At 29.9% G+C, this 25,849-nt stretch overlaps 1 protein-coding gene across 4 annotated transcripts in view; it reads left to right on the top strand.

Annotated features, from left to right (window-relative positions):
- The window catches only part of LOC142321666 (putative peptidoglycan muropeptide transporter SLC46), a 68,378-nt gene that overhangs the window by 27,676 nt on the left and 14,853 nt on the right, over window positions 1–25,849 (top strand). For all 4 annotated transcript variants that reach the window (XM_075359933.1, XM_075359932.1, XM_075359934.1 and 1 more), the window contains exons 3-6: window positions 4,601–4,775; window positions 11,807–11,992; window positions 13,934–14,251; window positions 17,411–17,512. In XM_075359933.1, coding sequence (XP_075216048.1) covers window positions 4,601–4,775; window positions 11,807–11,992; window positions 13,934–14,251; window positions 17,411–17,512 — 781 coding nt within the window. The remainder of the gene's footprint in view (window positions 1–4,600; window positions 4,776–11,806; window positions 11,993–13,933; window positions 14,252–17,410; window positions 17,513–25,849) is intronic.

Below are 25,849 nucleotides of genomic sequence, written 5' to 3'. Positions count from 1 at the left end.
TGCAAAACTTACCCTGGAGCAGACATTGATAGCGACAATAATTTAGTGTTAATGAAATGTAGATTGGGGGTTTAAACCCTGAAGAAAAGGTGTCAGATGAATCGGTGGAATTTAGAGAAGCTTGACCAAGAGAAGGTAAAGAAGATTTTTAAGGAGGACATCGCAAGAGGTCTGAGTAAAAAAGATAAGGTAGAAAATGTGGAAGAAGAATGGGAGAATGTTAAAAAGGAAATTCTTAAATAAGCAGAAGTTAACTTAGCAGAACAAAGAGAACTCGTAGGAAACCTTGGATTTCAGACTATATATTATAGCTGATGGATGAACGTAGAAAATATAAGAATGCTAGTGATGAAGAAAGTAAAAGGAACTATTGACAATTAAGAAATACTATAAACAGGAAGTGCAAACTAGCGAAAGAAGAGTGGATTAAAGAAAAGTGTTCAGAAGTGAAAAGAGAAATGAACATTGGTAAAATAGACGGAGTATACAGGAAAGTTAAGGAAACTTTGGGGTGCATTAATTAAAATCTAATAATGTGTTAAATAAAGATGGTATACTGATTTGATTTATAATTTGAAAGAAAAGGTCTATAGGTGGGTGGAATATATTGAGGAATTATACGGAGGAATTGTATTAGAAACTGGTGTTATAAAGTAAGAAGAGGAAGTCAAAGAGGATGAAAAGGGAATTAAAATACTCAGATCTGAATGTAATAGAACATATAAAGATTTGAATGGCAGAAAGGCTTCTGGGATAGGATACCTGCAGAATTACTGCACAGTGTAGGTGAGGAAGCAATAGATAAATACAAACGTGTATAATATTTGTGAAAAAGGGGAAGTTCTGTCAGTTTCAAAAAGAGTGGTATCATCATGATACCAAAGAAAGCAGAAGCAGATAAATGTGAAGAATATAGAACAATTAGCTTAACTACTCGTGCATAAAAAATCTTCAACTAGAATTCTGTACAGGAGAATTGAGAGGAGAGTGTAGGAAGTGTTACAAGAAGACCAATTTGTTTTTAGAAAACGTATATGGACAGGGGAAGCAATTTTAACACTTGTATTAATAGTACAATAAAGATTAAAGAAAAACAAACCAACATACATGGCATTTACAGACTTAGAAAAGGCATTTGATAACGTAGACTGGAATAAAATGTTTAGCATTTTAAAAAAAATAGGGTTCAAATACAGAGATAGAAGAAAAATTGCTAACATTTACAGGATCCAAACAGCAACCATAATAATTGAAGAACATAAGAAAGACGCTGTAATAAGAAAGGGAGTCCAACAAGGATGTTCCCTATCCCTGTTACTTTTTAATCTTTACGAAGAACTAGCAGTTAATGATGTTAAAGAACAATTTAGATCCGGAGTAACAGTACAAGGTGAAAAGATAAGGATGCTACGATTTGCTGATGATATAGTAATTCTAGCTGAGAGTAAAAAAAATGTAGAAGGAACAATGAACGGCATGGACAAAGTCCTACGCAAGAACAACTGCATGAAAATAAACAAGAACAAAACCAAAGTAATGAAATGTAGTAGAAATAATGAAGATAGGCCACTGAATGTAAAACTAGGAAAAGATATTGAGGCAGAAGAATTTTGTTATTTGGAAAGTAGAATTACTAAAGATGGACGAAGCAGGAGCAATATAAAATCTTGAATAGCACAGGCGAAATGAGCCTTCAGTCAGAAATTACTGAATGAATTTATTTACATCAAAAATTAATTTAAAGATTTTTGAAGGTATATGTTTAGAGCGTAGCTTTATATGGAAACTAGGACGAGCTGCATCAAACCAGTCAAATGGCTGAAGACAAAAAAAAGGTAGAGTAAAATTATATGTAGCTATTTTACTGAATGTACTTTACTAACCAGATTGGATGATCAATTACTCAACATTATCAAAACAGATATGCTATTTATCTACCACATCCTTTATAATACCATCATCTTCATAGCTGTCTGAAGGTAATATTAAATTTATTCTTATTTATATATATATAATACCTTTCTAAAATATCAAAAGGTATGTCATCCTATTTAAATTATTCTGTACTTGGGTTGATTTATTAAATATAAATTAATATATATATATATATATATATATATATATATATATTATTTTTAAGAATCATACTTCTCTGTACTATATACAGATGTATTTATTTACTTATTTTATTTTATTATATAAATAAAAGTTTTTTTTTTTTATAATTTTAATTTGATCTTATATACATTGTTGCCGAATGGCTTCAAAGGCACATGGCACTTGCTAACCTTATGATAGCCCTGAAAAGGGCTGTTTTTGTCATTGATTGGTTTTGACAGATCGTTTTAATTACTAACCTTATGTAGCTCTGGGAAGGGCTGTTGTCATTGAATGGTTTCAATGGCTTGTAATTCATAACCTTGTTGTTGCCCTAAAAAGGGCCATTTTTTGTGTTAGCTCTGAGAAGAGCTGTTGAGTTCAAAAGCTGGTCTCTGATGAAGTCGGGGAGTTGCGGCTCATTTATTGAAGTCAGATCAGGCTTTCCCTCAGCAGCAGTTGGGTCCCCACTACAGCGTGGCAGTAGTGGCCCCCAGTGTCAGGTCGGTGTCGGTCGTCCTTCGCCGGCATGGCTGAGGCAGTTCTCCCCGAGCAATCCTACGCTCGGCCGGCCACTGCTGCTGAGTCCGCCGGCTAGGGCGATTGAAGCCTGGCGAGCTGGAGCAGGAAGGTTGCGTCTGCGTCCAGCAGCTCCCTCGGCGGGCTGGCAAGGGCCTGCTGCTCCAGTGAGGATGTTGGCATTCGCCGGGAGGTCCCATGTTGAGGTGGCCAGGGAACTTCTTCTGTCTTCTTCCATTTTCTTCTTCTTGGTCTTCACCAGGTGATGGTCGACGATGAATTGAAAATTCACTCTCATGCACGCTCTTTTATTGGAGCCTGAGAGTGGTGTGGCTGCAGTGCCGCTATGGTGGGAGAACTGTGAGGCAGCAGTGATGCTTGTATCAGTGTGTATGTATACTGTACACCAGCTCACATCTGAGTTGCTACCATGTTCATCCGCCAATATTAAATTAGGCATATATGTGGTAACATATCTTTTATATATATATATATATATATATATATGAGAGCTTACCTTAATTTTACCATGAAAATACTTTCATGGGATCCCGTATTCTCAAGTCATGATTACAATATTTAATTAAAAATTAAAAGTACTAAAATAATGAAAATGACATAATTTATCATATGAATGATGCCATCTGTTGCAGTTTTTGTAAGATTGTCTTCCTCAAATACTTTCTAATGGTTATCAGATTGAAATTTTGTTTGTTTTTATACATATATATTTAATTTTATGTCTTATTAATTTCTAATATTTCTAAATTTGTGTTAATATCAGAAATATAATGTTTATTGCTGATTAGATGGTACACTGTATCGGATAAATGTAATTTATCTATTATTTTTGTAATATCTATAATGTTTAAGAAATATAGTTTTAAAGGATCTATTTGTTTTTCCTATATAAATGTCATTACATTTAATTTTATAAACTTCACACAAGTCATTTATATTTATTATTATTGTAATTCATATTTGTTTAAGAAACTAGAAATATAAATTGTAAAATGAAGAATAAACAAAAATATGTTGTTAACATTATTTTGTTGTTTAAAAAAAAGACAGTTATAAGAGATCACCACTGGAATTAGCATCTGCAAATGAGGGTGTGAAAAGCCTCAATTTGTGGTCTGTTGTATTTATACAGTATTGTGTTGTATATATTATATGTGTTTGTCTGTATTTATAAAATGTTTTTGTTATCCAAATCTCTTGTTGCTTCAAATGTTTGAGTTCATGACTTTGTTTTTATGTAATCTATATTGATATTAAAACTTCATATTTCCTGAACTTTTTCAGTTTGATTTATTTTATATTTTAAAACTATTAGGAGATTTGGCTTTATTCAGCTAGCAGTTCAGACATTAGTTTGAACTAATCTGCAGTCATTGAGTTGTTGATTTACAGGGAATCCTCTACTGTACAACACCAAGAACATTTGACACTCAGAACTTATAAGGAAACTTGGTGGGTGTGAAAAATTACTTTGATTGATTTACCATCAGGATAGTTTACCATCTTGCCTGGAACACATTTTTTGCCCTCACTGATATGGTAAATTTTATAATTTTTAAAAATAGTGTTTGCTTTAGAATATTACCAAAGTTTGTTTGGTGTATGTTTCACAAAAATCTGAAAACTAAAATTTTAGTAAATCTGCTTTACTCTTCAGATACCTACTGATTAAAACAGAGCGCAGTAGAATCTACGGTATGGCAATCCACTTATCAGGGGCAAGTAAATTCTCTACTTGGTACAAGGTTTAGTGTTTTGTAGAGAGCTAAATTGAAGTTATGTATTGATTATTTATTAACATATGTAAAAAATCTGAAAAAATGAAACATGTTTGTGTTTGATTTTTAGGAAATTATCTGAATTACTACAGTACCTGTTTAATCTAATAATAAGGATAAAATAAATAAATTAAAAAAAAATAAATTAAAATAAATTTGTGAGCAATGTGCCTTTTTATTTATAGGTTATTGTTTCTAATTTTCGTCAGTATGAGGGGATTGCATTACATGCGGTACCTGTGCTTTTGGCATTGCTGTTAGGTGCTTGGAGCGATAAACATGGTCGCAAATTGCCGATGTTGCTTGGATTGGCTGGTTCTTTGTTTTATGCAATTATGATAATTGTTAATACATTACAAGGCGAGTTGTGTTATATGTATTACAATTTATGTTATATATATCTTTAAATATATATATATATTTTCTAATAAGCAAACAGTCTTTTTAATTTATAAATTATGAAAATAAATTAAATGTGGTAATTGCTCACTTTTGTATGTGTTTGTATTAATACTAATTAGAAGGTAGATTTTTCATTTCAGTGAGTTGATTGATGGTTAACGTAGTATTAGCCTGAACTTTTTTAGTACAAATTGTCTCATTTATGTGTATAAATATTTATATAAATAAATATTGTTTTATTTTCTGTAATGATAAAATTTTATGCAGCAGGATGTATAAAGAAAATGTCTCGTGAGACATGAGCTGCATTTAGCAAAATATAAATTATTTTCTATGAATCTTTTGAAAAGAGAGTTCAATATTGGTTATTAAAGTTAATTATATGTACTTTAAAAGAATATCACAAACTCTTAACTGCCATTGTGTAGGAATTCCTCAGTAAAATTGTTTTAATTTAAAAGAAAAATCATGATATTTCAGAAAACTACTTGTTATTTCTTTCTATTACATATTTAATATAAATTATCAAAATTAATAATTTTTTTCATTGATAATCTGTTTTGCATATTTATTTTTTCTAATAAGCGTTACAAAATATATGTTAAGAAAATTAAATACAAAATTAAACTTTGTGACTATAGATTATAAATGTATTGTTTATTCATATAAGCTTTACATAATTCTAAGAGAAAGAATTTATAAAACAATGTGTTGGTTATATCAAAAATTTTGGCTGAACTGAATCTAATGAGTGGCTGGATCCAGCTATAATAATATATTTTGTTGCTTAAAAATTGTGCATACTTCTAATTTAGTTTAAAAAGAATACTCACTGTGGTTTATGTCATTAATTTACAAAAAATGTTTGAAAATTCCACTTTTAACATTGATACACTTTTGTACTTGTTTCTTACATTTTCTGTCTCCAACCTAATATCATTCTTTAATTAGGGTGGCAGCATTGATAATGCAAGTGATCAATCAGTTCATTATGTGTCTTCTTTTTATTGTGTACTTTGTATTTCATCCATTCCCATAAACAGGAAACTAAGTAATCTAGAAAAATTAATAAATAAGAAAATGGTGAATCGAGAGGGACATGGAGGGGAATTTCTGGGGGGGCAGAAAGTGAGCTTGTGAGTCTTTAAGAAATGGAGTTTGAGAAAACACCTATGCATTTCTGTTATCTTAGCTATTGGGAAATTGAATCAAATTACTACATCCACAAATGGATAAGTTTTATTGATTTAGTATAAATCAATATTGAATGCTGAGAACACAATGCTAAATGAACAATAAATGTGGAAATTTTATTATCAAAACTTCTAGAGAATTTAATTCTAAGAAAATTGATGCAATAAAGTCTACAAAATACCAAAAAAACTACTTTTGTTAAAAACAAAACTTAAATTAAAAATATTATAAATCTAAAAAAATTAAAAATGGCTGTTTTTTAGTACAATAAATTTAGATCTTTGAAAAATTAAAATACTTTAAAAAAAATACTGTGGTTTATATTGTATCAATTTACAGTAAATGTTTGAAAATTCCAACATTGACACTTTTCAGCCCAGTTCCGTACATTTATTGTCACCAACCTAACAATATCTTCCCGTTTCTTGATGAGGGCAGCAGCATTAAGAATTTGAGCGATCAGCTGTTATATTACATGTGTCTACTTTTTGCTTGTATACCTCGCACTTCATCCATCTCCATAAACAATAATCTAAGGAAGTAAGGTCTGGTGATATAATTCCAATTTACGGGGCAATCCTTTAACAGTAAATTTTTCATCTAAGAATTATCTTTCTTCATTTCGAAATGTGTTGGTGCTCCATCTAGTTTATAGTATATTTCAATTCGTTTCACCAGTGAGAATCAAGCACTGTAAGAGATCCTAGACATTTCTCCTCATGACAGGTTTTTGTAGTAGGAAAAGGCCTATTAGTTGGTGGTCAATCTTGCCACACCAAACATTTACTGAAGATCATTGCTGGAAATTTACTTAACTACAGTATGTGGGTTTTCCTCAGATCACCAATGTGAATTTCATGTGTTTATGCCATTTTGGGTAAAAGTAGCTTTGTCTGAAAATAGTATAAACAGAAGTAATTATTATTAACCTGTTGACAAAACTGCAGTTGTCTTGCATGGTTACCAAGCTTGGAGGTGTTAATGATAAGGATGCAGTCCGTGAACATGTAATGTCCTCCATATTGTACTTTGTGAAATATTGAGTTGTCTAGAAATTCTTTGCTTGTTTGTTGTTGGCCTAAGCTATACCACTTGAAAAATGCTTTCACTTTCATCATCATTTACTGGTTGATATTCATATTAAACATGAGTGTTGGGAAGTATACCATTCACATGAAGATTATTAAAAATTCTACAAAATACTTAACAGTTTGGAACTACTTATCCAGGATACCTATGTTGGTATTCTTACATTCCAGCTTAAACACTCACATTGCAAGAGCTGTACACAAATATGATATCAGCATATTCTGCGTGAAGAGAATTCAGCTCTGTGAAGAGTCATTTTTCAAAACAGAATTTCAATTTTTTAAATTCAGATTCAATTGCTACAGTTTGGAATACAACAAAAAAAACCTCTACATTCTCAAAAATAACCAAACAATCAAAATTATGTCAACAACTAAATTGCCTAATGTTTATTATTAATACAAAACCACAATTTTTTGACAGCATTGAGCAGTAGTATTCAAATTAATTTTGAAACATATAGTCTGTTATAAAATTTATTTTTCAAAGTTCAAAATTTATTGTACTGATCAGTTTTTACAAATTCGTAACACTTTTCTCTTAAGGTTTGTTCTGTTCCATTTATACTTCCTTGTACAAAATACAAGGAAGTATTGTAATCGAAAAAAATTTCAGATTTCAATGGAAGTATCCATTTTGACTAGTTTCGGCGTGATGTCTGTATGTACATATGTATGTATCTTGGATATCTCAAAAAAGATTAGCCATAGAATGTTGAAATTTTTGATTTAGGACTGTTGTAACATCTAATTGTGCGCCCACCCTCCATTTTGAGTGCAATTGACTGGACCAAAAATGTTCAAAAAAGCCCAAAATCCAAAAAATTTGGATTTTGGACTTTTTCTGAACTGTAGAGTAATAAGCCTTTAACAATCTAGCCTTTTCAACAATGTATCATAAGTGATATTTATTTTCATTAGTTCCAGAGTTATAACCCGATAAAAGATTTTAATTATTGAAATATTTGGATCTTACAAGGGGAAAGCACATCAGTTGGAATTCGACTTCATTTAATTTTTTTTAAATTTTATTTTTAATAATTTAAATATATTGATTTATTTAATAATTATTAACCTCTGATTGTAAAACAGATTTTTAAAATAAATAAATAATTCAATAATAACCAAAAAAATATGAAAAAAAAAATTAATAAAAATATGTTATATAAGTAATTTAATAGGCGTACAGGGAAGTCATGTTGGGTGTCCACATCAGATTTTTAATAATAAAAGTTGATTTTTTTTTGGTTTTTCATAGTCTCTATTACTCAATTTTCCCAGAATTAAATTCTCTATAAGTCTTGATAATAAAATCTGTATATTTCTTATTCATTTAACAAAGTTATAGTTCTTTAAACTTAAAAATTGTGTTTTTCTTCACCAAATTATTTTATTTTACCTTGGATATTATGAAAACTACAGGATATACAGTTCTGAGACCTGTTTTATTCTATTTTTCAGGTCAAAAACATAAATCATCAGTTTACCCCTTATATAACTCTTAAAAAATTTCAGTATGACTAGAAATTTCTGCATTTTAATGGTGGAACTGAAATCTAAGCAAACTTTTCCACTAGCTATAACTCACTCTATAACAAAATATTTTTGGGCATACTGTTTGTATGAACCTTTTCTCTTACTTAAGCTCTAGAATCAGTTGTGAAAAAATTGATCTTTAATATTAGAAAAAAGAAAAATCTTAAAAAAATTCTTAAATACTAAATTTCAATTATTTTCTTAATTGTTTCTTTTTTTTCAGAAAATGTAGTTAAGAAATTTTGCATTAAAAATCTTAAATGGCTTCCAATTTGATAAAATGTTTTACTCTTGGTACATGTAAAAAGCATGTATACAATAAATGTGTGCCAAAAATGAATTCAATGTATTGTCGTTATGAGAAGTTCATACATTATGCAGATGAAATGAAGCATTTTGTAAAACTAATTACAGTAAACATCTTTTGTTAAGCTTGTTATGTAAGCATCACTTTTCAGAATGTGACGACCTTTTACAAATGCTGTATTTGTTGGGAGCCTGACATTTAAGACCAGTGTTGATGTAGGAGCCTGATCATAAAATAAAATTTTTCATATACTGTAATAATTTTCTATTCTATAAATTTATTTCCTTTAAAATAAATGCCTATCTCTGTGGTGGAATGGTAGTGTCTCTGCTTTTAATATGGAGGTCTCAGTTTTGAATCTCAGTCAGACATGCATTTTTCATATGTCTTAAATTTTTATCTTCATATTCCCATGTTCAAGCCTTTCTGTTGTGAATTAGTCAGTCAAAAAAAAAAAAAAAAAAATTAGGGTCGATTTTACATTTAGATTATAACATGGAAAAAACCTTTAGTAGAAATAATCTAAGAATTGATAATAAACTTTAACAATAACTACATTATACTATGATAACTACATTTACATAACTACAATGATAATAAACATTGACTACTCGTATAACTAATTTTCCAATTAAAGAAAGATAGTATGAACTGAAACCTGTTTGACCTGAATGTTCCATTATACCTGGAACATTAACGGGATGTGAAATATATTAAATAAGGATACTCCTTCATTTATCTACCAGTGTTTGGTCAGTTGTACATTTAATAAATAAATTCCCTTGACTGAAGTTAAATAGTTTCTGTTTAACTTTTACCATATTTAGTTTGAATGAATGACATTCACTTTTATGTCTGGTTGATAATGGCTAGTTGATATGAGATTTAAAAAGTCTGAAAAATGTAACACTATAATTTTTGCTTAAATCTCAAGTGAAAATTCTTTCCTCATTAGTTGAGATTAATCAAATACATGACCTCTTAATATATCAGTTTTGTATACCTTTTATTCCCTTTTATCAGGGTTATTTTTTTGTGTTTTAAGTCAGAAATAATGTCTTCTTTAAGAAACAATGTTTTTTGAAAACATTAATATATTTACTTTGAATTTGTTTTATTGCAGTAATGATTCAGGATGCAGTGTCAAGTGCATTTAAATTCTTTGTCAATTCATCACTGATGAATTGTGTTGTTTGAAATTCGCCAAAGCACCAACTTCTTATAATAACATTTAAAATTTTATAAAATTCCTTGATCTAATGGTTTACACGAGATGTAAAATTCCAGTCATATGTTTTGAAGTTGAAAATGAAGATGTGAAGTGGCGTTGGTAAACACTAATTATTTCCTGTATTATACATCAAATTCAATCAACTAATCTATTAAAATATTCCTAGTCATCCATTGCCCTTTTAAAACATTTAGTTTTAAGTCTATACTGTGTTTACGAATGGTTTTTTAAATTACCCAACATTTTATCATCAGCGTGACTAAACTTTTCCTTAGATATTTTTTAGTACTATGAATTTTTTTCAGTTATATTGGACAGTTCTAAACAACAGACTCATCTCATCTGTTTATGAATTACATTTTCATTGTAATTTTCCAGTAGTGTTTTCAGTTTCCTTTATCACATATTTTGTTTATATCAACAGATTTAACTTTGCAACAGGTAGTTTTAAAAGATATATTGTGATGGTTTCTAAATTATTCTGTTTGATGTTTTGAAATTAATTCAAATTGTGCTCTTTATTGTAACAATTGCATCTATATTATTAAAAGTCTATGTATCAATTGTTTTTTAATCATGCCACACAAAATCACTCTTTTAGATTTGTATTCTAATTTGTTAGCTGTAAATTATAAATGGCTTTTACATTTTAAAAATCGCATTTGGGTAGCCATGAATGAATATTTTTTATGCTGTTACACACTTAATTTTTTCATTTTTGGATTCTGTGACTTATATTCTTTTGTTTTATTATTAATATTTTACTAGTATTGGCCTTTTCACTTTTACAGAACCAATGAGCTAACCAACATAAAAGCAGTTCTCTATTTTACTGACAACCCAAAAAATTCACTCGCATCACTTACTCAAAAGAAACAACATGCACTGAAAATTATTTAAACTGAGAATTAAATGTTAACTACTGTGATAAAGTTATTATGAATTAATTAAATTTAAAATGGAGTATAAAGTAATAATGGAATATTAAGATTTTTACTGGAAGGTGTTTGGTAATACATACATAAGTGATGGGGGGAAAAAATTTCATAATGAAAACATGATGTTTTACAAAGTAGTTGTTGTAAAAGATTATTTTCAAAAAAATAAAGTGAGCCTGTTTTCATTAAATAAGAATATAATTTGTCGGATGTTTACAATACACTTTAATATTTTTTAATTTATGATAAAAGTTATTCTTAAAAATATTTGATTTAAATATTTTTGGATGTTCAAACCTGTCCACAATTGAAGTCTATTAATAAGAAACAGTATACCATGGTGAATGTGTCTGAAGGTTGGTGGTGTCTGTTGATAAAGGTTTTAATGTACTATGATTTTTTTTCATTTGCTTATTTTTATTTTTTTTGCTGTAATTGCTTAGTTGATGTTTCAGTTTTTGGTGTATTATTACTGTGTTCAATATTTTATTGGTTTGCAACTTTTTTTTTACTGTACATAAGTACATCATTTTTATACCTTCTTAAATGACTGAATCCCTCCATTGTATAATTATAATCCAAACAATTGAGATAATCAATGTATAATTATTTTGATAACAATATATTAATATAATATTTGCCTATTGTAGTTTTAAGTGATTCTAATTAATTTGTTTTTATTTTTATTATTACAGATTGGCCGTTAGAAGTAGTTCTTTACACAGCTACATTTCCATCTGCTATTACTGGTTCATCATTAGCTGTGTTTCTAGCTGCATTCACATATGTTGCTGACATTACTACTGCTAAACAACGAACTCAGCGTGTCACGTTTCTTGAGGTCGCATATCTCATTCCTATGCCAACTGGTGTAGCTATTGGTAACTAATTATGATTGTAAAGCTACTTTGAATGAAGTATTTAAATCTCTTCTCTGTAAAATGAGGTCTAATTTATTTATTTTAATTAATTTGAGGTTTGTAGTCAAATTGAAGCAAACAATGAGGATGGCATTTTAAAGTTTTTGTTTCACTTAATATGTTATTGTATACGTACAATATTGTGGTAAAAGTATTATTGTAGGTGCTACATATATAGAACATTGGTGCTCTTTTTTGGCAAAAAAGTATGTAAAAAAAAAATTTTTTGTGATGTTAAGCATGTCTTTCTGTTTCTGTTTAGCCTCCGGAACCACTTTAAGTTATTACTTCAGAGGATAATATGTATGAATGTAAATGAAGTGTAGTCTTGTACAGTTTCAGGTTGACTGTTCTTGAGATGTGTGGTTAATTGAAACCAACCATTTGTAAAGTATAAATAGTTCAAATGAATGAATAGTTCAGCCACCTGGTGCACCACCATTGGTCTGCTGTGCGCCAATAGCAGCTAAAATAAAAATCTGAGCGCATAAAAACAAACCCACATACCATCCTTTTTTATGGAGACTGGTATGACCCATATACCATTTATATATACAGATAAAAACAAGATTGAAATGCATAAAGAAATCGAATATATAAAGGAAATTGCAAATATAAATGGTTACAACAATGATTTCATTGAAAAATTATATAGAAAATAAATAAACAACAGTTAATCTGAAAAAACCTCACTTAAAATCTCAAATTATAATAATCATGGTAGCTATAAAAATGATCAAAATTTACCTATAAATTATATTACATTTAAATATCAAAACAATATTACTAAAACAATCACCAATATATTTCATAAAAATAAATATAGTGTTTTATAAATATATCTTTAAAAGTAATGAAAAAATAATAAATAAATAATTTATATATATGTATATATTTGATTTGTATATATATATATATATATATACAATCAAGAACAAAAACACTTACTTCATACAGATAAAACTCGCAACACAAACATTTTCAACACTAGAAAGGGCACAAGGATTGGAACATATGAAAAAATACTGGGAGGATTGTAAGGACCAACAGTCCCATCAAAGAGACTTGAATATTGGACTGACTAAACTGATCCTATGTGGCCATAAAAGAAAATAATATATATCTAAGACAAACCACCAGATCTTTCATGAAGAGGTAATAATAAATTTTCAAATGTAATGAATTATCTTTCAAAAGCAAACATTATTGATGTACTCAATAATTTGGAAATAGTAAAGTAAATAGAGAAATTGATAGATTAGTAAATTTAAAAATAAATATAAACTAATAAAGAAATGGATCACAATGGTTTGTTATATATATTGATAGTACTGGTATAGTATTTTAATAAGAAGTATCGCCCAATGTCATGCTACATCATGGTATTGGATAGAGATTTTAATAGTAAATGACAAAGCACTATATATGTGTGGACATTTTTTATGTGAAATTTATTATAATTTTAATTACTGATGATGAAGAATTGATTTCAGTTGGTGAATGTCTCTTACTTTTTAATGTACTGTATTTGGTGGTTTTGATTTTGATGTTTAAATTGTAATAATTCAATACAATGGAAAAAAATGTTTGATAATATATATATATTTTTTTCTTTGAGGTGGGACATGATCTATGTTGATAAAGCAATAAGATTTTTAACTTTCCTCAAGTTTTCTGCACATTTGTAATTGTAACAATTACGATTTCAATTTTACAATTTATTTGAAATGAAATAAATAAATTTTTAATGTATATGTAATAATTTAATTGTGTACAATTGTTTCGTTTCAAAGTGATTTAAAAATGTAAGAATAAATCTTCCTGAAATCATTAAAAAATATTTGCATTGAGAAATCAAAAATTAACTGTTATATTTGTATTAACTTTATTATTGTTTTACAGGTTCGTATTTATTTACAAATGTGGTTAATGAATCATATACCTTGATGTTCTGTATTCATGCTGCACTACTTGTTGTAGCAATTATATATACTCTTTTTACAATGGAAATGAAAATCAATGAATCACCATTGATTGATGGACCAATGGTTGTAAATAGTGACAGTTACGATACTTCAAATTCATGTAGCATTTTTGATATATGGAACTGGAATATTGTAATCGATTCATTTAAAACTGTGTTCAGAAAAAGAACTGAAAATAGAAGAAAGTATTTAATTTTAGTTATTTTAGCAATGGGACTTTATACATTCCAAAGAGGTAAAATATTAGTTATGGTTATTATTATTATTTCTATTAGTGTAGTTATAGTAAACGTGATTATTATGGTTTATTTCAGCAAGACTTGAATTTGACGTTCTTTAGATTAAAACATTTATTAATTGAAAATCATTTCTTATGTTTCTGGTTCATTACACAGGATTAAGTAAAGATTTTTTTTACAAATTGTGTAAGGAGCAACTTTTAATTTTAAAGAAAAATAAACTTATAATAACACGTATATCTGTAGAAGGATTTTCAGAAAACTTTAAAACAATATAAACGTTTTAAGTTTAAAAACTAAGTAAATGATCTTTTATCTTCCTTGAAAATAATTTGATAAGAGACCTTTAGGGAAAAATTTTTATTTTCCTACTGATATTTCAGGTTCCTATATTTCCGGATTGAGGACTGCCTATTTTCAAAAGTTGAACACTCCTATATTCTTTTTTCCTGAACAGTTGTCTAATGTTTCTGTTTTTTTTATTTTATGGTAAATAGTGAATTCCCCTGGACTATTCTACTATTAGTTATCCTATTTGTGTCTCTAACTTAGGCAAATTTACTTAATTGGTTTTGGTATTTTATAAATTTACCTTTATTTAAAAAAAATATAAGGTGATACAAAAACGACATAACTTTTAAAGCATATTGAAATTTATTTAGATAACTATATGAATGAGTCATTTTATAGCAAAACACACAAGTTTCGACTCATAATTCATTAGTACTGAATTCGGCTACCAGTGCTGTCACCAGTGTTATTAAAAATGGATACATTTTTCAGTGTTTTCTAGATACATTTTTTCAGAGTTTTGCAGTAACAATTGCAGTTTAATGTGATTTTTGTAGAATTCTTGATATTGTAGATATTTTTTAGTGATATTTAATAAAAATATAGAAATGAACATAATATTATTAATAATAAATTACATACGTATAAAAAAAAAATTTTAATTTACACACAAACTGGAAATAAATCGCTCTATTAACTGCCTAAATATAAGTATTAAAACTCCCTCCTTTTGGGGTATTATAGGGAACCTCGTAGTAAGCATACAATTTACTCTTGGCACCAAACCTTTCTTGAGGCAGGTTGTTCTGTTAAACATACAAAACCACCACACCTCCCTGAAGCTGCTGTGGAACAATTAAGAGGTCATTGCACATGCCTGAAGAAATCAACTTGATTGGTCATGAGAGACTGGCATTCCATAAATGACTCTTTGGTGTGTATTATGTAAATGATTGGACTTGAAGCTATACAAACCAACCATGGTTTAACACATTACAGATGATGACAAAGTTGCTTGGCTGCAGTTTTGTGTGGAAATGATGGATAGAATTGCAGGCAACGATTCATTTTTAGATAATGTAATTTTTAGTAATTAGTCAACGTTTGACATCAGTGGCAAGGTGAATACTCATAACTGCTGAATTTGGGGTAGTGAAAACCCTCATAAAACTTTGCAGCATATTTTTGAGAGCCCTAAGGTCAATGTTTTTTGTGCCCTAAGCATACAAAGACTATGGTCAGTTCTCATTCCAGGAGGCAACTGTAAATAGTATTGTTTATCTGAACAAGCTTCAAATTTTTCTAATTCCTCATATGATGATTACCAAGATGAACGCCATTACTATCAGCAGGATGGGGCAGCACTTCATTACTGTACTAGATTTAAAAAAAAAAAATTATTAAAGAATTGGGTTTATGTACCTTCTTTGCATGCTGATCTTGTTGAGCTAAGACTTCTGATTAACACCACAGCTGCTGAGGTAATGTCCGACTTGCTGGTTACAGTCTGGAATGAAATCTACTTCAGGTGGGATGTATGTCACATTACAAATGCAAGAAATATCAAACCAAAGTGAATGTTTGGTGAAAACCTGAAGTATTTTTCTATGAAATAGGACCTCATCAAATCTGTAAGTTATCTCAATAAATTTTTATATGCTTTTGAAATTGTAAAATCATTCATTATATACTGTCCATATAAAACAACATGACCAAAAATGAATATCTTGGAACTTAAATAAAGGAGTCAGTTTGATAGTTTCAGGTTAAAAACCATATGATACCATTGAATTTACCCTTTAACTTTAGTTCTAAACTTTCTACATGATTTCATTGTACTTAGGAGGAGAAATCAAGGTAAAATCTTTCGTAAGCTATAACTTGAATAATGAAATGTTTCCATATCCATGTTTATAGCATATGGATAAACAGGGGGTACAGAGAGGTGTGCTTCCATCTCACGCAACTGTTAACTGGACAAGGTGAGTTTGGGGCCTACCTCCATTGTTTTGGTACGCGGATGACTTCAGACTGCCGATACTATAATGAAATTGACTCAGTAGAGCACTCGATATACAGATGGGATGAGATTAGGCACTCATTTGGGATAAATCAATTGCATCCAGAAAACACGCTGCAGTACATGTTAAAAGGAAAACATGAATGGGATAATATAGCTTCTATGGTAACTAGAATAATATAAATCAAGGAGAGAGACAGGGAGTGGGATGGGGACTGATACTGGAGATAGGAAAATACAAGGATAGCCCTGCTCATGAGAGGGCAGTTCGCTGAGGTGGGCCGCTATCGATGAGTGACTGGGGACCCCTTGAGTTCAGGGGGAAAATGAAAAACTGCAGACCCGGCTAGATCCCCTCCTTGGAGGGGAACTGGTTTGAGGCATGGCACAAAGAAAAGACCGAGTCCTGGCCTACTGGGTGAGCAACCCCTGCAGGGCATGGCATCACTGGATCCTGTGGGGTCCTGGAAGGTTAGGAGGTTAGAGGCCAGGCAACTGCTGAGGTTGCGCAATGTGTGGACCAATGTGCTGGACCATCCTCAGTGGTCTTGGGGGAAAAAAAGGATACACATTTTAATATTTATTGCATTATTTACAGAAAACATTTTCTGAAATTTATAATACTCATAAGGTGTTTTCTAAATTATTATTTTATTAAGTTTAAAAGGTATATTATATTATATTTAAGTTGATTAAAAAAAAATTTGTAGATATATTAGTGTGTTAATAACAATAGCCTTAATACCACCTAGACTGATTTTTATAGATTATATTGCAAGGATATTGTTGTTTTAATTTTTTTATTATTTATTTGTTTTGATTTGTAAATTTTGTTTTGTTTTAGATGAAAAACATATGGTTTATTTATATACACAACTAAAATTTCACTGGAGTGTTGCAACGTATAGTCACTTTAGAACATATCAATCAACATTATTTGTGCTAGGTAAAAACCTTTATTTTTCTTTCTTTTTTTTAATTTTGTGCTGTTTGTTTTTGTATAATTTATATGATATGTGAAACTGTACATGGTCTGTAGTCTGTAATGTGGTACTCACGATTAACCAGCAGCTACCTTAGATGTTCCAATTTATATTTACAGTTAAGTATCCAACTTTTATCCTCATTGGTTTCTTTATTAGATTATTTAAAATTTATTATTTGTTCTTACTTTAGATTAAACTGGTCCCAAGCACAATAATGAAGAATTTGTATTTTAATGTAATGAGTCTTTTTAAGAAAAGTTATGTTCCACTTGCTGATAGTACGTTTTACAACATCCCAAAAAACTTTCTAATTTTTATAATGTTGTTACAGCATTCAACAAGAAAGTTAATTTTATACTATTTTAGTTTTTTCTCAAAATTGTTAGGAATTTTTTTATTACCAGCCAGTGTAGGTGAACTGAAAATTTAATCTCATGAAGTCTAGATTAATAGATTTATGCAGGTTCTCTTCATCTTTTTCTTCATAGCATTATGAGACCTTTTGGCTCATGGCCATAAAGATTGTTTGTGCTTTTCTTGGTTCATCATCTAGTTTGTTCCATCTACCTCCTAAACATCATATTTAATGTTATATTTTTATTGTTAATGTTATGTCCCTGTAGATCTCATTATACGATGAGATCTAGAGGGACATCATATCTTGAATATCATCGTAATGTTGCTCACTTATTATTAATATTATATCTCTAGGTTCTCTTTTCTCTGTAACCTTTGAAAACTTGTTTACATTGTTTCTTATTTTTCATTTATTTGACACTCCAGCTTCCATGATTTTTTTCAAGATAATGTGGACAATTTTATTTTCAAGATGTTCTGCCTGATATGTGATATTCCATATCTCACAATTATGTAAAATATATTGGTTGCTTTATTTGTATTTTTTTAATTTTTTTATTTTTTAAAAGTATTTAAAGCTCTGTTTTTAGCTTGAACTTTTGCACCTATGTCAACTTTTATTATATTTGGTTTGTTGAAAATAATGCAGGGTAATTGATGTGCTGATATGGGAAAGGTAGTAAGTTCTAAAAAGTCAATTTTACAGAGGAATGAAAAAACAGTTTTAACACTAAAAACCATTTTATTTGCAAAATAGTCACAGAAAATTTACATTAATTTCCCAACATATGTTTAAATCTTGTATTACATTTAAAAAAAATTATTGATGACATTTTTATAAAGAAGATTACATAAAAAAATCATTAATTGTAAAAAATATGAAAATTGATAATTACATTTTATAAAGAAAAAATATTATGCACAAAGGTTATGAAAAAAGGTTATGTACAAAGGTTATGAATTCCAACATAGACAACAGGGTTTGTTTTTTTTAGGATTGCTAATGATTGATCTTCGAAGTGGTAGGAGAGAGTGAATTTCAGAGAAGTCTTTGACAGATTTGCCCTTTTTCAAAATGTTGTGCTTCTGCAGTTCCATTTCATTGAACGATTTACTTATTTTTATGACAGGCAGATAATCCCTTGAAATATTAATCCAAGAAGCAGAGTTGATCATTATTGGTGATGTATTAAAAAGTTATCAGATAACAATGAGAAATCACAGAAATATTCTTCTTTCATCATTACAACATTGAATGGTTTCACATTCTTTGCCGCACTAATCATTTGAAATATTGCTTCAGGAATCATAGACTTAGAAACGTTTTTCTCTTCGATAATGCAGAAATCTCTGTCACATGGCATATGTGAATGTCCCAACACTAAAAATTTCAAATTGATATTTTCAAAAAAAAATGTTTTACAATGGCATAGATTAAAACCAGAAAAATCAAAACCATCTGATTTTTTTATTTTGGCCGGTGCAATTGTTACACACCACACAGTCAATGTTCTCTTTGTAGTTGTTATATTAGAAATGATCACCTTTAGAAGACAAGAAGCCACTTCATTCCCTCCGCGATCAGCAATGCCCTCATACCATAAACACAATACTTTTGCTAGTATCCCTGACATGAATACAAAGGTTAAAGTTGGACAACTGATGAGAATAAAACATATTGCAGTGTGTGAGCGTGGGTGTAAATAACACCTGCTCCATGTCAGTGTTGATGCTGCATTTCGCACTTGAGAGCATGCATCAAGAATTATTGTCATTATGCATATGTTGCATTGCTTTCTCAGCTTTCCTGAGATGTAACTTTTTTTGAAATAAGATGCATTTTTTCTGGTCCCACTGTAATGTTTATTTTATATTTCATTAGATCACACGTTGAACAAAATGTTGAACAAGTTTCCTTGAAACTTGTTCAACATTTTTCAAGGAAGGAAAAATTTGGAAATTATTTTCTAAACACTCTTTGATAAAATAACTGGTTAATGTTTGATTTGGGTCAGGCTTTCATAAAGGTGTGATACATCCTTTGGATATTAAGATCCACACTCAAATATTGCTTCAAAGATTTTTGCTGCAAGAAGTGGCTTTCTTCAGTGGGAAATGATGAAATGTTTGCCTTTATGAACTATCTGTCGTCCTCAATGTATTTAATTTTATGGGCATGGGATCATGGATTTTTGCCCCTGTGACTTGAATAAAACAATCCCCTTGTCCGATTTCTAAATCAGTGTAAACACGGTTTTGTGTTTAACTTAAACATGCTCATTCTTTGATGGTAAACAGTAGATTGTAGGTATATATCTTTGGCTCAAAGCAAGATCGTCAATTTTACACAATCTCCTTTGCTTTTATTTTGTTTTTAATGTTCATCCCAATCCCGTAGGGAGAAGACATCCACCTTGTGACGTTACCAGTCGCCACACCTCCCTATCCATTCCGAGCCCTGATGGGGCTTAACCGGAAGTCATCTTTAGACCCTCTAACTGGTAACATCTCACAGTCATCAGCCAGGCCTCGGTCGGGTTGTCACTGATGTAAATGCCTTGGCAGACATTTGCATCAGTAAAATACAAATCCAATTTCATCTTCACGTAGGCCTCAAACGGATATATATATACATCCAACCTAACACGATTCCCTCATACTAACTGACCGAAACTGCAGAAACGCGAACCCTGCGCCTATTCCAGATTTGACAGCACTGTTCATGACTGTGAATGAACAAGTTGAAAGTTAAATCAGTGCTACATTCATACCAATCAAAATTATGTTTTATGTTACATAGAAATTCTGACTTGCACCCAAATAAGTTCACCAGTTTAGGTCACCTAACAAGGGGAACGTAACCTCATTCTGGTCCACACAGAACCCGGGGACAAATCCCGCACCCCCACCCAATCCCATCATGGAGTCTAATGGGGCATTTCCAAGTCACAACCAGGATCGCCACCAGCGGAATGAAGCCATGCCCCTGGTTGCATGGGCTATCATACTCCGGCAGTGCGACCATCCCCACCAGCGGGAGCCCCAAATTGAATCACAAACAACAATATAACTGTGGCACGATGCCAATACGCCTACCTCCAACCAGTCCAATGCCTAGGCCGGAACCCTAGTCGCCCAGGATCCTACTACAATCGAGTACCTCGATTGGATTGCAGAGGGAGTAACTCCCTCTGCAGACCTACACACCGCAAGGGTGTGAAGAAAACCAGCCACTATAGAACACTTTTGTTCACCAAACAAAACAAAAAATTACCTTGGCTGTTCTCATTTTGGTTCCAAAAATCTAAATGCAACTTTTGTACTTCATTCTCTTCAAAGCCGCGGCAGCCATATTTGCATTTACAAGAAGCCTGCACAAAAGAAAAAAACACAACAATCGTAAGAAAAACTATTAGTTACCTCACAGTAAATTAGTATTATATTTCATAGCAGAAAGAATTAAAAGATTTACCTGTTTTGTATGGAAAAGGTTTTGGAGGCATACTGATATCAACATAATACCTGTAACTGACATAATAACACAATAAATGCACAACTAATAGAGGTTAGATTGACTTTTGACTTGTTTCTATCTCAATACCAATTCACATGTTCTTGTCATCAGTGCCATCTTCTGTCATTCATAACAACTAATTACTCCCTACTCTAACATAATGCTCTTTCTATACTGTTGGCATGACTTCTTTTCTATAAAAAATTAAAAAAATTTTTTTTTTACTTTCTACCTTTCCGTTGTGTCAGCACTTCAATCGAAGAGTTAGCATATTTTAATAAATTCTCATCTACTTGTAACTTATTACTATTCTTGCATATTTGATATGCTATTCTAGTATTATAAGGATATACAGTGGATTGTCTTTAATTGGGATACCTCAAATCAATTAAGCAGATAACTTCTAAATAAAATTTTCAAGAAATAAGAAAATGTACTTAAAAATGAACAAAAACCTTTAGGTAGTTAATATAACATTGATGCAAATACTGATTGGTAGGGTTAGGCTTACTGTTATTCTAAACTTTACCAGTGTTTTATGCTGATGGAGATAATAAAACCATTATAAAGATTTCCCCCTTTTATGCCTCAGGTAAAACAATGCTGTATGACTAGAATTAATAGGTAAAATCTGACTTCAAATTTTATTGAATAAATTTCATGAATACATGAAACTGATCCCATTTTCATGTATTGGATACTTTATGAGAAATCGTATGAAATATTAAAAAAATAGCCAAAAAATGTTATTTTCTGAAATATTTGTAATGAATTTTGGGAGAAAAGAATGAGTGAGGTTCTTAAATAATATTTTAAAAAAATAATGTGGATACAGCAATTTGCTTTTGTAAGAATTTGCTTCCAGATCTTTTTGAAGGTTTTATTTATTTCCTGTACCTTTTGTGAAATTTAGTACGTTTGTGAATTTCATTGTAATGAGTTTAAGTTTTTTGTGTACTGTGTAAAAATTGCTTGTGTTAAGATATTTGCACTTGTTGAATCCAATATCCTCTATAATGCATCCATGTTCTCTTTTTATCTGGAGTGTTCATTGTATTTTTAAGTTATGCTACTTTTTTAATGCCTTTATTAATCAGATTATTTTCTGGTTAATATAAATTTTGTGTTTTTATCAAAATACCTTTTCTTAATATGCACTTAATTATATGCTTATAACCTGATCGACAATAAACTACACTAACTGTGGGAGGTTGTTGGCTTATGTACTGGAATCTTAGGAAATAGACATCTAGGTCTTGTTTGTAAAACTAGAAAATGCTCAGAATTAATGAATACATAACATTAGAGGAAGCTAATTTTACGTTATAAACTACACTATATTATTACAAAATGAATTTTTAACTAAACTTTAATGATATAATTGCAAATAGCAAATCGTGCTTTAAAATGTTAGTAATATTTTTCTTACAGTTTTAATAGTGTAGTTTTTTTTTATTTCACTTTGAAAGATGGTCTTACCATTTCCATGTTAGTTACTGAATCAGTAAAAGGAATGATATCTTCGTTTCAAACAGATCCATGCATCCATGCAGGGGCTTTTGTTAATAATGCTGTCTCTTTTGCATGGCTTGGTGATTGTGTGTCATCAGATTCATTTCCTTATTTATTATTTTTTGTTTTGACTTCTTATTGATTAATTGACAAATTATTGATATTAATTAATCTTTTGAAGGTACTTTTTTGGTTGTACTTGTTTTACTTGTTGGCCATATTTTATGTAAAGATTTTCAGTTAAAGTATTCTACAGTACAGTATATATAATATTATATTCATACATTCTTTCATCTGAAAGGCTCTGGGTTTCATTCTTAGTCAGCATTTATAACTACAAAATTCATCACCTCTCATCTGGAAATTACATTTGCATGTAAGCCTATAGTTATGAGCGTGAATAGATAGATAAATATTTTGTAAACAAAATGAATATATTTTAACTATCATATTCCTGGTTAACAGTGACATTTTACTCGCTTTCAGCTAGAGCTACTGTGTTTTCATCATTATCATTATCATATACACTTACAGACCTTTATCTACCAGTTGTCAAATTATTAAAATGAGAAAAAGTCCAAAAATAATTTTTTCAGTACAGATATGAAGTGCATTTGCCAAATTCTTTCTGAGTCTTTTTATTGAAAAAACATAATTTCTTAAAATTATTTTTTTATCAGTTTGATTTCTTTTGAATTTCATTCTAGACTCTTTGAAAAATATTCTTTTATCATCCTTAAAAAACTAACTTAGTTCATAAAAGTCTGTTCTGGTGAAGTTCATAGTTTTTTCTGGTCCAATTTAGCAGTAAGTTTGACTACTATTGTCATTATAATATAGTAATTACTCTATTGTAAAACTGTTAAACTTTGTGTGAAAGAATTTAAACTTAAAATATTTACTAAGTATTTTCTTAAGAAATTTAATAATTTAACTTCATTAAAGATTTATTGAACAATTAGATTTATTTCACAATTATTCACCTATCGTTAACATGTCAAACAATGTCAAAATTGTTAGGACCTATATTCCATAGGTTTATCATATCATAGATGATAAACACTATTAATATAAATATATATAAAAAGAATTGTGTGATAGACTGCTATAACCGTACATTAATGCTTGTATATGTACTGCATAGTGAATTATATTTTAAAAAACATCTTATGAAAACAGAAATATGTTACTTGAATTATTACAAAATAAAATATAAAAAAAAAACATATAATAAAATAAAAAATTGTGTGGAATCTAAATTATGTGGAATTAAGTGTAATGGCTGTGATGGTATTTTTTTGGAAAAACAAATAGAACCTTTAAAAATAAATTTCTTGAACATTATAGAAATTAAAAAAATAATAAATTAAGTTTATATAGTGTGGCAGATCATCTAATAAACAATAAACATTTTATTTCTGATATTAACACAAATTTAGAGGTATAAGAAATTAATAAAGATGACATAAAATTAAATATATTAGAAAAATATTACATTTATAAACACCAATAAAATTTCAGTTTGATAAGCCATCAAACAGTATTTCAGGGGTCTTATAAAAACTACAACAGATAACAGCACTCGTACAATAAATTAATAAGCAATTTTCATTATTTTAGTATTTCTAAGCAATTTTCATTATTTTAGTATTTCTAATATAGAAGCAATATAATTTAATATTTCAATCATGACTGAGTATGGGGATCCCGTGAAAGTACTTTCATGATAAATTTTTTTTTGGTCTGTACAATGAAGTTTTTTATTAGCACCCAAAAACAATTTTACAATTTATAAACTATTTTTTAACACATGCGCTAGGTATAACGATATATAAACTAAGTAAAATAAAAAAAATTAAAAAAGGTAAAATTAACAAACAAGCCGCACAATAACACAGGAAAAAAAGGGAAAATTAAAGCACAATTTAGAATACTAAAAAAACCATTGTAATAAATATTAGATAATCGAATATAGATGTCCACTTTTAAGAAATAACAAGATATTCGATAACATTCTCAGATTATTTCTAGAATATCTCAGAAGGTAGCTCCTAATTTAAATTTCTTATGTCAAGCATAACACATGCAGTTCTCAAGGATGTAGTGTATCGTTAGTTGGCAGTTGCAGCAAACACAAGTGGGTGCATTGGTCTGATTCATTAGGTGTTAATGTGTAAAATTAGTGTGCCCTGTTCTCAAATGACAAATATTAACCTCCTGTCAACAGTTATTCTGGATTGAAAAGCTTCATGGCAGCACAGTATCCTTGATGTATCAGAGTTAATTATCTACTTTAGTAGTCCAGTCATCTTGACAGCTTTCTCGAAGAGTTTAACAGAATTAATAGAATTGATAGAAGTAACAAGAGTAGTGAAAGATGGCTACATGTGTCTTTAGCAGTGAAATCTGCATGTTCATTACCCAAGATTCCCATGGCTAGAGATACAGCAGAAACTCTCATGTGTGATGCGACGGTTCAACTCAGAGCTGCATATGAATTTCAGTGACAAGAGGATTTCTAGAATATTTTTAGAATCTTTTAAAGCTTGGGGTGCACTACGTGAATTGCTACAAATAAGGATGTGACGGTATTTTGATGAAAGATATTAATGGTTCATAATGAGTTATTTACCTTATTGATGATGTACAATTCAGCATTGTAGACACTTGTAATACCAGGTAGACCAATTATGTAGGTTCTATTATTTACAACAAAAGCGCATCCAGCCGTATCATTCTGTTTTGACCCATTTGTGTATATTACTGTGTCTGAGTTTGTCTTGATAGAAATTGATAAAATTAAGGTAAGATATGTCTTATCCTAATATTCTGTACTAGATGGTTTATAATGATAAAATCTAAAACATAATTTAACAGTACAGAGAAATAATAAGAGTCTTAACAAATTAATTTC

The sequence above is a fragment of the Lycorma delicatula genome, chromosome 3 (assembly GCF_047948215.1).
Source record: "Lycorma delicatula isolate Av1 chromosome 3, ASM4794821v1, whole genome shotgun sequence".
Classification (NCBI taxonomy): Eukaryota; Metazoa; Arthropoda; class Insecta; order Hemiptera; family Fulgoridae; genus Lycorma; species Lycorma delicatula.
Note: the sequence above shows the minus strand (reverse complement) of the source record. Positions and strands in the feature narration are given on the sequence as shown.